The 17074-nt window shown below is 42.6% G+C and overlaps 2 protein-coding genes across 5 annotated transcripts in view; both read right to left on the bottom strand.

Annotated features, from left to right (window-relative positions):
* Window positions 1-11231, bottom strand: part of TXK (TXK tyrosine kinase) — a 70534-nt gene extending 59303 nt beyond the window's left edge. The window contains exon 1 of the mRNA XM_032135381.2: window positions 10842-11231. Within this exon, the coding sequence (XP_031991272.1) occupies window positions 10842-10857 (16 nt within the window). The 5' untranslated portion in view covers window positions 10858-11231. The remainder of the gene's footprint in view (window positions 1-10841) is intronic.
* Window positions 11232-12455: 1224 nt separating this feature from the next.
* TEC (tec protein tyrosine kinase) overlaps window positions 12456-17074 on the bottom strand; it is a 140881-nt gene continuing 136262 nt past the window's right edge. For 2 of the 4 annotated variants that reach the window (XM_058430043.1, XM_032135418.2), the window contains 3 exons: window positions 15624-15742; window positions 15378-15535; window positions 13575-14211 (listed from right to left, as the gene is read on the bottom strand). In XM_058430043.1, the coding sequence (XP_058286026.1) occupies window positions 14128-14211; window positions 15378-15535; window positions 15624-15742 (361 nt within the window). In that variant the 3' untranslated portion in view covers window positions 13575-14127. Of the gene's footprint in view, window positions 14212-15377; window positions 15743-17074 lie in introns of those variants that run through there. The other 2 variants (XM_032135417.2, XM_058430044.1) reach the window with 2 other exon arrangements.

The following is a 17074-nucleotide window of genomic DNA, read 5'->3' as shown; positions in this document are numbered from 1 at the left end:
ATGCCAGCAGCAACATAGCCCCCTCCCTTCTAACATCGACACCACCACCACCTTCCAATTGTGGAAACCCAAGTGTTTCCAGGCATTGCCAAACGTTCCCTGGGGGCAAAATCAACCCCAGTGGAGACACTGGACCAGACTGTAAGCTTCTCAATCTCAGGGACTGCATCTTATCCTTTTTTTTTTTTTTTAATTTTTTTTTGTCTTCTCCCTAGCTTCTAGCATCAGTGCCTGGCACATAACAAAAACTCAATAAGTAACTGTTAAATAAGACCCCACCAATATCAACATGCGTACATTACATCTGAGCTCTTTTTTTTTTTTTTTTTCCCACTCATTCATCTTATCACCCAGTATTTCACAATGTGATGCTGGCCACAGAGAAAGCTAAGTTGACCGTGACCTTTTGACTGAGTGGAACGGCAAAGGTGAACACTGAGCTTCCGGAGATTTAGCCAGCATTTGTGGTGGCTCATAAGTCTAACCTTTTATTCCAGACATATATTTTCAAACAAATGCTTATCCAAAATAAAGTACCAAACCATGAGATGCCAAATGAAATTATTAAAAACTCTCTGGCATTCAAATGTGTTTGTTTTTTCTTTTCTGTAGTAAAAGAACATATGGGGTTCAGCAGGCTTTAGTATCAGGCAGACATGCAGTCAAATCACTGTTCACTTTTCTTGAAGCAACAATGTCATTTTGGGCAATCAAATCTAGAAAATGCAGGTAGTAAAATCTGTCTTCTAAGAAAGGGTTTCCCCACTTCTACCAACACAGCCCTTACCATATGCCAGGCATGACAGATACTTAGATCTTACTATACTACGCCATGCTAACTTATTCACTATACTAACATTATGATCCCCATCGTACACATAAAGAAACAGAGGAACAGAGAGCTTCAGCCATTTATCCAGTCACACAAAAAGCAGCTGAGCCAGAAGTCAAACCCAGAGTCCATGAGCATCACAATAGGACTATCCTCGTGGATGAGAAGATTAAATAAGATTGCAGAGGCAAACATCTCTAGAACATACCAGCTACTCTCAGTTACTTTACCACTTTGTCCCCACCCCCAAGTTCCCTGGAACTCATTCAGCCACTATTTATTGGGTACTCACAAAATACATTTAAGGTAACCAAATAGGAGCAGGTGTGGTTTTCCCTCTGAAGACAAAATGGAGGAAAAAGGCTGAGTAAATGAAAGCGAATCTTCAGCTCCAACTCCTCTCTTCTTTTTTTTTCTATTTATTTATTTTTTTTTTTATTATTATACTTTAGGTTTTAGGGTACATGTGCACAATGTGCAGGTTTGTTACATATGTATCCATGTGCCATGTTGGTGTGCTGCACCCATTAACGCGTCATTTAGCATTAGGTATATCTCCTAATGCTGTCCCTCCCCCCTGCCCCCACCCCACAACAGTCCCCGGAGTGTGATGTTCCCCTTCCTGTGTCCATGAGTTCTCATTGTTCAATTCCCATCTATGAGTGAGAACATGCGGTGTTTGGTTTTTTGTCCTTGCAATAGTTTACTGAGAATGATGATTTCCAGTTTCATCCATGTCCCTACAAAGGACATGAACTCATCATTCTTTATGGCTGCATAGTATTCCATGGTGTATATGTGCCACATTTTCTTAATCCTAAAAAGTCAGGAAACAACAGGTGCTGGAGAGGATGTGGAGAAATGGGAACACTTTTACACTGTTGGTGGGACTGTAAACTAGTTCAACCATTGTGGAAGTCAGTGTGGCGATTCCTCAGGGATCTAGAACTAGAAATACCATTTGACCCAGCCATCCCATTACTGGGTATATACCCAAAGGACTATAAATCATGCTGCTATAAAGACACATGCACATGTATGTTTATTGCAGCACTATTCACAATAGCAGACTTGGAACCAACCCAAATGTCCAACAACTCCTCTCTTATGAGCCAACTCTATCCCTGACTCAAAGGCAGATGTTTCCCCCATTCAGGACTCCAGGAGACTCCCTCCCTGCTATCAAAGCAGACCTCAGGAGAGGCTCTCACACTTTTTCTCAGTAAGGGATAAATGACGGACACATGTTAAAGAGTAAACATGCTGTACGGCAGTGCTTCAGCAATGTCATGCCTACTGCAGTGCAGAGGCGTGTACATGTTTGTAAGCATGACATTTGTAACAGTCAGGGTGAACACAGAGAGAGGTTTCTTTTAAGGAACTGGCTCAGGCAGTTGTGGAAACTGGCAAGTCCAAAATCTAACAGGGTAGGCCGGCAAGCTGAAGAATGAGAGAAGAGTTGCAGTTTGAGCCCAAAGGCGGTCTGCTGGCAAAAGTCCTCCTTGCTCAGGGGAGGTCTGGCTTTCATTGATTAAGGCCTTCAACTGCAGAAGAGGCCCACTCACATGATGGAGGGTGACCCACTTCACTCCAAGTCCACCGATTTAAATGTTAATCTCATCCAAAAATTACCTTCACAGAAACATCCAGAATAATGTTTGACCAACTATCTGGGCACCGTGGCCAAGCCATGTTGATCCATAAAATTAACCATCACAACACATTAAATTTAAATGGTTTGACACTTGAAAAACGTGGTATAAACATTTACATGAAGATTTTCTTCTGCCTCTGTCACCCCTGAGACAGTAAGACCAATCCCTCCTTTTCATCACCCCTCTCAGACTATTCAACACGAAGATGATGAGGATGAAGGCATTTCTGATGAGCCACTTTCACTCCATGAATAGTAAATCTATTTTCTCTTCCTTATGACTTTCTTAAAGCATTTCTTTTCTCTAGCTTACTTTATTGTAAGAATACAGTGTATGATACACATAACATATAATATATGTATTGATCACATTTATGTTATTGAGGCTTCTGGTCAATGTTAGGCTATGAGTAGTTACATTTTGGGGAACCACCTTATTCAAGTGTCAACAACTTTGTGTGTGTATGTGGTTTTTTATTTGTTTTGTTTTGTTTGAGATGGAGTCTTGCTCTGTCACCCAGGCTAGAGTGCAGTGGCATGATCTCAGCTCACTGCAACCTCTGCCTCCCAGGTTCAAGCGATTCTCCTGCCTCAGCCTCCCAAGTAGCTGGGACTACAGGCACGCTCCACCATACCTGGCTATTTTTTTTGGTATTTTTAGGAGAGATAGGATTTCACCACACTGGCCAAGCTAGTCTCAAACTCCCAACCTCAAGTGATCCGCCCTCTTTGGCCTCCCAAACTGCTGGGATTACAGGCAGGAGCCACCATGCCTGGCCAAGTCAAGAACTTGGAAAGAGAAATTGCTGGTATCAGTCAGCAGGCAGCAGTATCTGGGACTAGAGAAATGCCTCCCCCAGCTCCCTGACCTCACAACACATGGCCACACCTGATAATATTCCCCTTGGTTGTCTTCGCTGTCTTCTGCAACCTGGAATTTAGGAGAAAATATTTTCAAAAATTCTTATGTTTCCTGATTCAATAGCAAAGACAATGGCCTTTAAAGGAAGGTGCAGACCTACCCTACCACTGCTTTAATTATGACCCAATTTTATTTAATTTCCCCCAAAGACCAAGAACAGTGGTGAGCGGGAAGGCAAACCACTGCCTTGTTTGTGGTTCCATCCTCTGCCCAGCAGAGTTGCTGCCCAATAAATAATCATTGCGAGAAGAAAACTCACACTATGAAAGCCAAACAGCTCCCTGGTGTTCCCTTGCTTGGCATGACTTTCCAAGACAGCAGGCATCTTTATCTACAGGTTGAAGTGTTGGGCCAAAATTCATTCCAATGTAGGTATCAAGGAGTATTCGATTCATGATCATTTTCAATTTACAGCAGCACAGGTGTTCCCAGTAAGTAAATAGAGAGCGCCCTTCCACAGGCATTCTGTGATTACGGAAGCCATTCTTTGAATTGTGTTGCCGATTAACCTGCAGAGAGAAAGCTCTTGAGCTTTTAGCAAATTCCCAACTTAGGCAGGAACTCATGCATATTAAGGGCCTTTGCCAGAGTGACAAAAATGCCCCAGAGATAGGCAATGACTATTTGCCTGCTGGAAGGAAATGTGGAAAGAATATATTCAGGCTTGAAGATTATCACTGAAGGAGCTGAGCTTCCTCTCCCAGGCTTACATCTGCGCTGTTCGTTTCATCTACTTCTTATTCCTCAGTAAATATCTCTAATGATGAGCCTCAGACCAGCAAATCAGAAAAAGGGCATCGCATCAGATGTAATCTCTGTGACCTTTAGAAACTGGCACGTCTGTCACGGGGTAGGCAGTTGGCCCTCCCATCTTTGGTATTTGTGTTTTTTCCTGGGAAGGATTTGCGCCCCTCTGTCCTCTAGGATAGGGTCCTATTGACATTCCTTCCACCCCCAGAGGTTCCTGGGTGGCAACAGCTGGGCTGATTGGGAACAGGTTTCCACCAGGGGGCACTGGAAGAAAGCAAAAGTGAGAAGCACCCCTTCTCAGAATAGCTCCTAAAGTCATCTCTTAAGAGGACAAAGGAACAGATGTGAAGAGCTGTGGGGCCCGGGCTGCACGGGAAGCAAAGCCGCTGTCGCTTCCTCATGTCTAATGTTTTGAAGTTTACATCATCACCTCCAGTTCATCCCCTGGCATTTCCGATGTCAGGGTTTCGTTTTGAATCAGTGCCTTGAGTGAAATGCATTCCTACTGAATTTGGTCATCATAATAACTGGCACATGGCTAGTGATTTTTATTTAAAAACATGGCTTGAAACTGGCTCAGTTTTGAGAGCTGCCTTAACCCAAAGACCAGGCTTGTCGCCTAACCCAGGCGCTCCAGGTTGTGGTTTTCAGATGAGGAATGTCTGATACCGGCTGCTTTTGCAGTTGATGGGCTGTGGTGAGTGCGGAAGCCTTGAAAACTTGTGGCTTTGGAAAAATGGCTCTGAGTGACCAGAGCTGATTCTGTAAGTTTGCTGCAATATATCCTTTTTGTTTTTTTCCCAGAAATTTACAGCAAGGCCAAACTTCCTCATTACTCTGCCATAAATGCCCACCACTACATCCATTTCTTTTTTTTTTTTTTTTTGAAATGGAGTCTCACTCTGTCTCCCAGGCTGGAGTGCAGTGGCACGATCTCGGCTCACTGCAACCTCTGCTCCTGGGTTCACGCCGTTCTCCTGCCTCAGCCTCCTGAGTAGCTGGGACTACAGGTGTCTGCCACCACGCCCAGCTGATTTTTTTTTTTTTTTTTTTTTTTTTTTTAGTAGAGACAGGGTTTCACTGTGTTAGTCAGGACGGTCTCGATCTCCTGACCTCGTGATCCACCTGCCTCGGCCTCCCAAAGTGCTAGGATTACAGGCGTGAGCCACCGCACCCGTCCTATCTTCAAAAGGCCCCATTTCTTAAAGGCCTTTTGAAGACAGGCACGTTTTAGCCACATTAACCCATATTATCTGGGGAGTGTGACACATAACTAGCTTGGCTATAGCATGGATTTCTACCTCTGAACAGGCGTTAGAAAAGACTTCCAAGTTGGAGTTAGACTTCTTGGTTTGGAGTTAGATGCCAAACCAAGACCCCACACCAAGGAGAGGGGAAAATAGTAAAACTGGGACATTGAGTTTTTCACATAAATGTTTCTTCAATTTTGAAAGTTATCCTTTATCCTGAGTTTATGCCCTTTATACATGTGGGGTCTGAAGTGATCCTGTGTCTGTGTTCGCACGTGTGTGCACTTTTACTTTTGATACTAAAATGTCCATTCTTCTAAGAAGTGATGGTCCCCAGAGATGTTAGTTTTTCTAAATGTATGGATAAAATAAGTGAGTAATTTGTGTTAGACCTCGACTGTTCTGTTTTGTTTTTTTGACATTATACTGCCAGTGAAACCTTAAAGAATGGAGGGTAACTACTTTAGGGGAGTCATTGGTAACTAAGAGAAAACAAGTACCTAGCTAATGGGATACCAAACTGATCAATTTGAGTGGAAGAGTGGTGCTTGACCTGTCTATGGCCTGAAGGGGTGCTGTGTGGGGCAAGGAGATTCTAGAAGCCTGGCAAGCTGGATGGGGTCCCAGGCACCAGGGAAGATAATGTTTCTGGGAGTAAAAGGTGCTGTAAGGAAAGGCAGAAATCTTCCTGATGATGACCACTCATCTGTTTCCCAGCTTCTGCCAGGGCAACCCCCCAGGCACAGACAGCAGCCACCCAAACCCTTGTTTGGTCTATGAGGCAATTTTTCTTTCTTTCTCAGAAGGGGCTGATGTGAGTTGGTCTTTGCAGGCACCTTGCCCACAACCTCCCCACTCCCCCACATCTCAAAAACAGTGTTTCCTAGAACACTGTTTTCTGTGAGCTCAAAGTTCATAACAAGCTCGCAGACATCACACCCAAGACATCGAGCCAGCTTGTGATGTGAAGAAGTGCTCGGCCACAAGGTGCACGGGCGTGACTGGCACTGGGCCAGAAGCCGTGCTGCTCCCTGACCCTCGGTGGGCAGGGAGTGCGGGCGCTGCTGGCCTGGGGAGCTCCGCAGAGAAGCAATGGGGGGATCTGCAGTAGTTACAAAAGGCAGCTGCAGTTATTACCACACAGTTGAGGCAGTGACGAGTGGAAAACTGAAATGATTTAAAGACAAAAGAAAAGACACATCTAGTGTCCATTTTAATCTTTCAGAAAGGGCATCAAACTCCAGCCCCAGGCAGAAGGGTGGCCAAAGGGGCCAAGTTCTTTTTTAATCTGTGGCTCCTCCTGCTTTTGCCACACTTAGTTATCTATTGTTGGAAACAAATTATTCTGAGACCTAATGACTTACAACACTTATCTCACACTTCCTGTGGGCCAGGAGTTCTGGAATGGTTTAGCTGTGTGCCCGTGTCTCCAGATCTCTCATGGAGTTGCAGTCAAGCTGGGCCCAACCAGAGCTGGAGAATACACTTCTAAGCGAATTCCAAGCAGGCCATGGTGCCTCGGTTCCTTGTGATGGGGATTCTCTGCGGGCTGCCTGAGAGTGCTCCCAACAAGGCGGCCGGCGATGCAGGAGACAGAAAGCCCCAGATCACAGGAATGGGAGCCGCAGCCTCTGTAACCTGGTCTCAGAGGTGACGTTCCATCACTTTTACCATATTCTAATCACAAGAAGTGAGGTACTAGGTCCAATTCATACTCAAGGAGGAGGACTGCATAAGGGCGTGAATATCTGGAGGCAGATATCATCAGGCCATCTTAGAGGCTGCCTACCACAGCTACCCTCCTTATCTTCATATTCATAATAGTCATAATGGAAGGTGTTGACCTAACAAAGTTGGTGTGAGAATCAGATACAAAAAGGAGTAAGATAGGACTCCGAAAAGAGAGGCCCAAGAAAGGCAGTGTGACCAAAATGTCCTTACCTTACCCTCAGATCCAGTTATGGAGATAAGCCCAGAAAACTGCCTTTTAACAGCACCCCAGGCATGCTTCAGGCACACCAAGACTTAGAAACCACTCTTTCTACTCTCTAAGTTGGGAATAAAGAAAGGCAGAGAAATTAGGCAAACAGGGGAGCTAAGAGGTGAACTTTTTAAGCCCCCAGCTGCTTTCCCTTGCCCTGTCCTTTAAATAACTCTCCTAGGCTGGATCTGTTCTCAGGGCAACTGTGAGTTGATGGAAATGCTGGCAATACCAAGTACATTTCACAAACTGAATCTCACTGGAGCAGTGCCCTGAGACCCCACTCCAAATCTCCCATCAGTATGATCAATATCCCACACTCCACAATTACCTTCTCCTACCCTATAGCAGCCTTTGAAGCCAGACTTCTATGACAATGCTTAAAACAACAAACGTTTTTGGCAAATGACCCTAACAAACATATAAACTTTTTTTTTTTTTTTTAAGAGACAGGGTCTCACTTTGTCACCCAGACTGGAGTGGAGTGGTGGAGTCACAGCTTACTGCAACCTCAAACTCCTCAGCTTAAGCAATCTTCTTGGCTGGACTTTTTTTTTTTTTTTTTTTTTTTTGATTAACAGGAATACATCTTGAGGCATCACTTAGCTGTCTCCTGGTCAACAGTAAACACTCATTGTTTTACCCAGCAGAAAATGTAGCCACATTCAGCTGCAATTTACAGTAGACAACAGGTGATTCTTACCATCAAATCAAATTAACAGAAGCTGGAAAGGAGAGTGAGATTTCATCAAATCCATGCCAGAGAGAATAATCCTCAAAATATCCCGCCAATAGGTAGTCCCTTATTTAATCCCTTGGGCAATCAAATCCTTGTCTCAACCCTCACAATGATTTATTTTATATATAACCGAATCCTTCCTGCTGTAATTTACAGCACTTTCTTTAGTTCTGACCTTGAGGGAAATAAAGAGCAGATGCTCACACAGCTTTAATATTTAAAGATTCTTAAGTCACTGCTGAGCTTGTCCTACCAGTGGGGGTGGCAGGGGACACAGGTTGCTGCTTTTTTGCTTTTTCTGCTTTGCTCTGCTTGACCTATATTTCTGTTAACAGGAGCCTTATTCTTATCTGCGTGAATGGAAGACTATGAGTTATTTTCAGGTCAGCACAACTGGAATAACCTGATTTTTTTTTTTTTTTTTTTACAGAATCTACAAACAATTGTTGGCTCCTATGAGGGGATTTGGCTTAAACAGATGACATTTAAAAATTACAATAAATTTTTCCTTAATGCCACCTAAAAGTCAGAAATGTAAAAACTTGACTTTTTTAGCTGGCCTTTGATTGCTTTAATCTGATATGACTGAGCTTTGTTGAAGTTCCATTGTCATCTAGTATTAAAATCAAAGACAGTATTTTCCTTCCTTATCTGCAAAATAAGGCCCTCTGAGTCTCAGAGGTAAATTAGTAAGTATTTCCAAAACTGCACATGGGACTGAATAGTCTTCCAAAGCAACTCCCAAAATAAAGTTCTTAAAGCACCTCTCAGGTTTATCGTTTCTTTGTATTTTGTTGCAAGGTGGGCAAAAAGGGAGTGGCCTGGGCTAAAGTTCTAGTTCTGGATTTCGTCCAGCATTTGTGGATCACGGTTGGCAGCTTTATATGTATACAAATGTACACATACACACTGCCTTTGAGAGCTTATTTATATATATAAACTTATTTATATATGTGTGTATGTGTGTGTGTATATATATATTTACTTATATATATTTAGGGCAAAAGGAAGAGCGTTTAAATCCCAAGTCTGGCAAGTCTCATGCTTGGCCGGGTGTGGTGGCTCAGGCCTGTAATCCCAGCACTTTGGGAGGCTGAGGCAAATCATTTGAGGTCAGGAGTTTGAGACCAACCTGGCCAACACGGTGAAACCATCTCTACTACAAATAGAAAAATTAGCCAGGCATGGTGGCATGCGCCTGTAGTCCCAGCTACTCGGGAGGCTGAGGCAGGAGAACCACTTGAACCCAGGAGGTGGAGGTTGCAGTGAGCTGAGATCATGCCATTGCACTCCAGCCTGGGTGACAGAGGAAGACTGTGTCTTAAAAAAAAAAAAAAAAAAAAAAAAAAGTCTCATGCTTAAATCCTGAATCTGACAACCATGTGAGTTTTTGGCGAGATTTAAACTTTCAAAGGCACAATTTTCTTATTGGCTAGATAAGAATAACAATTTTCACCTTGCCAGTTTGTAGTTAAGATTTCAGACAATGAATATAAAGGAACTGGTATAGACCATGGCCCATAGTAGGTGCTCAATAAATACCTTTATAAAGAAACAAACACATTGCAATTCTGATATGATGGCTGCCTTCTTATTTAGAAAACTATTCTGCTCATTTTTTTTTTATTCTAATTTCTTTGGATTTATAAGCATCCCCCACAGCTCTTTCAAACCAAGGATCTTCACAGACAACAGTGTCTAGGGAATCTTTCTCTGTTCTCCTAAAACAAGCACTTATTTTTAACAGTGGTCTTATATTCTATAAAAATATTAAAATAACATCTTCATATGTAATATTATATATGAGAGAAAGAGACATTTAAGCCAGTGTTCACACTTGACCATGTTCACACTTCTAACCAGGTAGAGACTCATGACTTTGACTCTTATTGTGGCCTTTACTCAGGCTCTGGCTGCAGATAAGAATCAGTTTTGCCTAAATTTCAATTGCTTGGGAAAGGTCCTCGATAACGGATGTCTACATAGAATTGTGAATAAATACCCCTGTGAAAATAAAGGTAAGTCTATATGTTTACATGATAAAGCAGATAATTTCAGAGTATAAACACAGTCGTGTTTTGACTTCTCTTCCTTTTGCCTTAAATATAGATATTATTTGTGTGTGTGTGTGTGTATATATATGTGTATATATATATGTGTATATATATATGTGTGTATATATATATGTGTATATATATGTGTGTATATATATATGTGTGTGTATATATATGTGTGTGTATATATATGTGCGTATATATATATATATATGTGTATATATATATATAAAGTTGGCCACTGTGATCCACCACTGCTGGAGCAAATCCAGAACTAGAAGTTGGTCTCCTGGCCTTCAGCCCAGAGTTCATTCCACAACTAGAACTTGGTCTCCTGGCCTTCATCCCAGAGTTCATTACAGTCTCATTCTAGAAACAAGTACTTCATACTGATTGCATTTCCACACACACATATGTAGATTTCTGGACACTCTTTTTGTTTTTCTTTCATTTATGTTCTCAATGCTGAACCTTTATTAGAATTACATCACCACCATGGTTCTTTAAATAAGAAACAAAACTCTGTCACAACATCTGAGGAAATTATCTTTTAATGTTCCCAAGCTCTATGCCTTAGAAAAAAAAACTTCCTCTGCTGTTCAAGAATAACAGGCCCAGAACAAGCCCCCAAAATAAATGACAAAGCCCATCTTACTCACAGGAGGAAAGGATCATGGCAGCCCCTTCTGTGGGGAGCACACAACAGTCTTCAGTTCTTCTGCGGTGCTCCACTCACAAAAACACATCTTTCAACTGAAATCATAGTTCGCTCAAGATGTTTCTCACGGGCAGAGTTAACCCCACCTATTTTCCTGTTCTGAAAACCTCAGAAGAGTATAAATGACAACCAATGGCCTATAAAAGAAAGCTCAGTAATCTCCATCCCAATCTCTGAGGGTATCTGCTATTAGTCTCTCATCCCCAAAGGTGTGGGTGACTTGCAAACATCATTTTCAAGAAATCACAAAATTTTGGTAAAAGGCACCTTTAAAATCATCAAATCAAACTGCCCTCTCTGGACTGGGAAGGAAATGAAGGCACAGACAGAATAAGGGACTTGCCCAAGGCCACACTGTGAGTGGCAGAAACAATTAGATTCTAGGCTCTGGAATATTGAGTTTAGAATGTTCCATCCTCCCACTCAGCAGACACTTTATTTGGGGGAAGTCAATCTAGTAATAACCCTAAAATGTGATTGGGGGATGGCTGAGAAATATAAAAACACCAACAATACAAAACACACTTGGGAGTTTCACTTCATCCCACTGGAAAGCATAACCATGTGTTAACTAATTAACAGAGCAACTTTAATGAAGACACAGCATATTCCAATCGCCCTTCCAATTTCCTGGTTTAGATTAAGGTCTCCTTAGCATTCTGGGTGATGACTGTTATTTTTACTTCACCTTTTGCCTTAGTTATGCTTTTGTATAAAACCTTTTTTTTTTTTTTTAAGTCTTAGTGAAAAATATTTAAAGATTTTTGAAGGAAATGTTCACAAATGTTGCCAGGTGCTATCTATCTTGTTTTCCCATAAAAAGCATACATTGACCACTAGGACAGGGACTCTTATCTTCTCCTCACTCTCTTTCATACCACCTAGTACTTCCCATAGCTCCTCAAGGTGAAAAGGGAAGTATGGGATGGGAGGAGGGAAGGTCAGGAAGGAAGGAGAAAAGGCTAACAGTGATAGTAAGGTAGAGTGTGCCAGGACTGACTCCTTGAATGAGCTACAAGTCAGTTAAAATTTGTGCATGGTTAGCAACCAAAATGCCCAACAATGATCGGCTGGATAAAGAAAATGTGGTACATATACACCGTGGAATACTATGCAGCCACAGAATGCACAGAATGAAATCATGTCCTTTGCAGGGACATGGATGGAACTGGAAGCCGTTATCCTCAGCAAAGTAATGCAGGAACAGAAAACCAAACACCACATTTCTCACTTGTAAGTGGGAACTGAACCATGAAACACATGGACACAGGGAGGGGAACAACACACACTGGGGCCTGTTGGGGAGGGCAGATGACGGGAGAGCATCAGGAAAAATAGCTAATGCATGCCAGGCTAATATCAGGAAATATATGTATCAGGCTAATATCAGGAAAAATAGCTAATGCATACCTAGGTGATGAGTTGATAGGTGCAGCAAACCACCATGGCACACGTTTACCTATGTAACAAACCTACACATCCTGCACATGTACCCCGGAACGTAAAACAAAAAGTTGTGCATGTTTTTGTGATGGGGGTACAGTTAAACAGGTAGACAAGAAGGAATGTGGCAGATTGTGATAAGGCTCGGGATAAGCAGTTTACTTTCTTCCATTATGAGGGGCACAGGAAAAGAATAAACAGCCTTCAGTGGGTGGACTGCCTGGTGCACAGACTCTAGACTGACCAGGATGAAATGAAATGGTTCTCCAGGGTCAGAGTGAAGGCGCTGCCCAGAGCAGCCAGCCTGTGTGTTCACCCAATGCTCCAGAGCAGACCATCATGGCCTCCAGAGGAGACGGAACTCCTGAAGGGAAGGCGCTGTGTCTTCCTCGGCTAGTTACCCCACCAATAGCAAGAATAACGTGTTGGGCAATAAACGGTCTCTAGGTGACGGATACAGTTTCTTTTCGCTGGCGCTCACGTGATCGAGATAGTCTCTTTTCCTTGGCGCTCACAAGGAAAAAAGGAAGGCCCTAACTCCGTTGATGTCTTAGTAGAGCTTCTAAGGGTGAGAAATCCACACACACAGTCTTGACAGCAGGGTCTCCTGAGACAATCTCACCATCCAGGAACCCAAGTACAACAATCTCACCATCCAGGAACCCAAGTCCAACCAGCCTCCTGAAAAACGTCCGGGAGGCACGGAACACCATGCTCGCTGTTTCTCTCGGTAGCTTCCTGGATCCTCCGCCACAACTCGGGCTGCTTCCGGGTCCTGCGTGAGGTGGGGGCAAACTTTGTTGCGAAGGTCACCTGATCCTTCTGCCCCAGAGCTCAGCACTTCCAATTATAGTGTCTGTGTCCCAGGGAATATTCTTAAGGCTTCGAAGTAGATTACTTAGTTTAATTTTCCATCTGATTCTGATTAGCTGTGGCCACCATGGGCAGGATCACATAGGCCAAATGCACGTGGTTAAGCTGGACAGGCATCCCCAGACACATTTACCTGAGTGAGGAGGGGGCGTTACTCATAGAAGAATCTAGACTTTCTTCTCTTCAGGCATATTTGATGTTCAGGGGGAAATGAATTAACAGCTATAAGGCACAGTCTCTAGTCCTAAGAAGGTGAACTCATATACTACAGGATTAAAAGTTTCAATTAAAAGACAACTCGTGTTTCTTATAAATATATAACTTTATATATTATATATATTTACAATATATACAGCATACAAATATTGTTCATGTAATACTAAGAGCAGTCTTGAAAACTGAGATGTTTTCAAAACAAACGATAGGTATTTATTTATCCAAGGTGGGTTCCTGATTTATCTAGAACCCAATTGTAGACAATGTCTCAGGCCCAGATTTCTGTAGAAGTCAAAGGGAAAAAGAAGGGTTGCTTGGTCATGACTAATACCCTTCCCCTTCCCAAATACCCTCGCCTTCAACTAGCATCAGCTAACATGGTCCCATGTGTGTACCCCTAAATGGCCAAACCCTGGGGCTACACACAGTGCCTGGTAAACAACTGTCACTCGAGTGCCTGAGGAATGAATAGAAATGAGTGATTTTAATCACCATTTCTAAGGCAACATTTCCACACTCTGGGAGATTCTGTCTAGAAGCAAGTCTAGACAGAGGCTGGTCTAGAAGCAAATTATTTATGTGTTTCCACTGTATAAGAAAAACGATCTACATGTTCAAGTGCTCAATAAATTAAAAGCCACAAAATGCCCATCCTTCCTTGTGCTTGGGAGTCTGGGAGCCACTGGTCACATCACTTATCTTCCAAAAGTTTCTTCACATTCAACTAGTTCATCTATTGTGCGCAGCAGATCTTCAAAAGAAGGCCTTCCCTCTGGTTTCTACAATTAAAAGTCAAAGAGAAGCTGTGGGTTCCAGAATCCATTCCAAAAAACCTCTCACTGCTCCAACTCCTAAACACAGCATATTACAGAGAGACTTCACTGCTTTGGGACTGGGACATACAGGCATCTCCAAAGGGGTCTTATCTCTACCCTAATTTACCCTGCATGTGCTGCTGCTAGGCTAACGTTTCTAAGACACTGCTTTCATGTCTCTCTTCAAGACCCTGATAGATCTTTTTACTGCCTGTGAAATCAAGTCCTGCAAATTTATAGGAGCCTCTATAATCTGCCACGTCCCCACCTTCTTGTCACCCAATCTTATTCCCCACAAAATCCCTCACATGGGCTGTTTGTTAAATAGGGCCACTGTCTCCACTGTCGTGCACACTGTGTTTATAACCACCTCCTTACCTTCGCTCAGGCTGTTCTCTCTCCCTTTAGCACCACTTCCTGCCCAGAATGTCTCTGCCCATCCCAATCAATGCTCTTGGGAGGCAGTATAGCAAGTGGTTGAGACCCTGGGCTTTGGAATCAGACAGGCCTATACTGCTCTGTAGCTAAGTGACCCCAGGCAAGCAGCAACCTCATGACCCTTAATCTTCTCATCTACAGAGTGGCTACAGTCAAAGTATCTCCACCTCAAAGTGTTGTTTTGAGAACTAAATCCAAAACACTACGTATAGTGCCTAGTACATCATACATGTGAGCTGATGTAACTGTCTTTCAGAAGTCACCTGGTATCTAATCTCTTTTAGGAGGTGACATTTCGATACTTCCAAAGACCTCAGAAAGTTGAGGTTTAGAGAAAGAAACCAACTCTGGTAAAAAAATAATACTGCAACTCTACAAGTGCACCAGTGAAAAAAGAGCTACTTCTCCAGGCTTATTCCCCAAGTCCCTAGCTCAGGCAACCATGGAAGGAGTCCCACTTGGAAGTGAAGAAGCAGCCTGAAGGTATCGAGGTAGTTATTAGCATTTTCCACATCTTTACATTCTTTTTCCCATTATTCAGAACTTGAGTTGAGAGGGTTGGCTTCCTACCTAGAGCTTGAAATCACTATAAAGCACGCACCACCTCACTAGGCTATAAAGACTGCATGTTATCCATCTACCAAGCCCAATCCCTAAGAGATTCAAAAAGAAAGCACACAAAAAATCTATACCTCCTGCCAACATCTCAGCATCACCTCATATACATAGCTGGACGCCAACTTTGGCTGGTAAAGTCGGTGGCCTCGAGTAACCATGGTTACCACTTCATAATTGGTGTATTTTTCAAAAGGCATTCTGCCTTCCGTGAATACTTCCCACATTAAAACACCTGGAAAAGGATAAGGATTACCAAATGGATGTATCCACTTTCTCCTCCGGGCAGACGGATATGAGGAAACATGGACCACGGATCTTACCAAATGACCAGACATCTGATTTGCTGCTGAAGCGGCTGTAATTAAATACTTCAGGTGGACACCACTTCACGGGAAACTTAGCACCAGAAGAACTTGTGTACTGATCATCCAGAACATACCTAGGGTAAGACACACCATGGGTTTACACCTCTGAAGAACAATCTGCATTTTCTACTTGCTCTTTCATTTTTTTCCCCTTGCAATCAAAAACACAGTTGACTGAAGTCCAACAAGCATCCGGTTGAAGCTAAATGTTCACCTCAGTGGCCACACCTGGTGATTTCCAACTTCCTCTCAGCTTAATTTAAGTGCATGAGATGGATGCATCGCCACATTACCATCTGCACTTTCATTTTTCTGTTTTTCTTTCTTTTTATAAAGGCAATAGAGACAAGGTATCATAAAATAGTTTGCAAGCTTTTCTTTGTGAGCAATTTTGTTCTTTAAATAAAATTTTACCCAAAGGCCCCATATGTAAAAAATCTAAAGCAGCGCTGCTCCAGAGGAAGTGGTATAAAGCATCTAGAAACACACATGCTTTCAGCCCTCCAATTCCACAGAGCACAATTGAAAACTACAGCATATGAAAATAGCAAATGCAAAAAAACAAAAACAAAAACACAACACAAAACGCCACATGTAAACGGTGGAGTATGCATTTATACATAACATCCCCACAAACATACATACACTCAAAACAATACTATATAATTTTTCTATGTGAACATACAATGTCCTTCTGGAAGAACACACAAAAACTGGTAACAGTGGCTAACTTTGGGGGCGAATCCTTGATTAGGGTTGGTAGATGAAACGACTTCAGCCCTTTCTGTAAGGTGGGCAGCACATATTTACAAAAGGAATGTATTTCTGTATTGTGTGTGAATATACCATTAATTTCTAAAAGCTTCCATGAGAAAGTTTTCGAAGAATTGCATAAACATCCTTTGCTATGTAGACAAAGATGGTGACTCGGCACAAAGCCAGCTGCTGGCTGGCAGACAATGCCACTGTGGGCTGGATCAAACTGTCAGCCAGTGGAGTCTGAATTTAAGGTATAAAGAGTGTTTTTGAGTGGTTGATACAAAAGTGCAGGTTTTCTGAAAGCCTAACATATGAAGATTGAACATATGAAAGTGGCGGACAGCCTGTCAAATATATAGTGTCTGTATATAAAAGCAAATAAAGAGCATTGGGTAATTAATATCCTAAGAGTTGGAAGTTCTGGTCCCATTTCTGACAGTAACAGTTTTCTAATCTCCCTGGGCCTGAGTTTCCTTAGGAGTTAAACTTGGCCCTACATGGCCTGGTCTTTGCCTGCATTATGAGCATTCCTGGCGCTGCCCGTTGGCCAGCTACGCTGGCGCTTTTTCCGCTCCTTGAGCAGGCCAGACGTGTCCCAGACTTCAAGCTTTTTCACTTTTTCTTCCTACCTGAAATATTTTATCCTT

This window comes from Hylobates moloch, unplaced genomic scaffold (genome assembly GCF_009828535.3).
Source record: "Hylobates moloch isolate HMO894 unplaced genomic scaffold, HMol_V3 SCAFFOLD_17, whole genome shotgun sequence".
NCBI classification, from domain to species: Eukaryota; Metazoa; Chordata; class Mammalia; order Primates; family Hylobatidae; genus Hylobates; species Hylobates moloch.
Note: the sequence above shows the minus strand (reverse complement) of the source record. Positions and strands in the feature narration are given on the sequence as shown.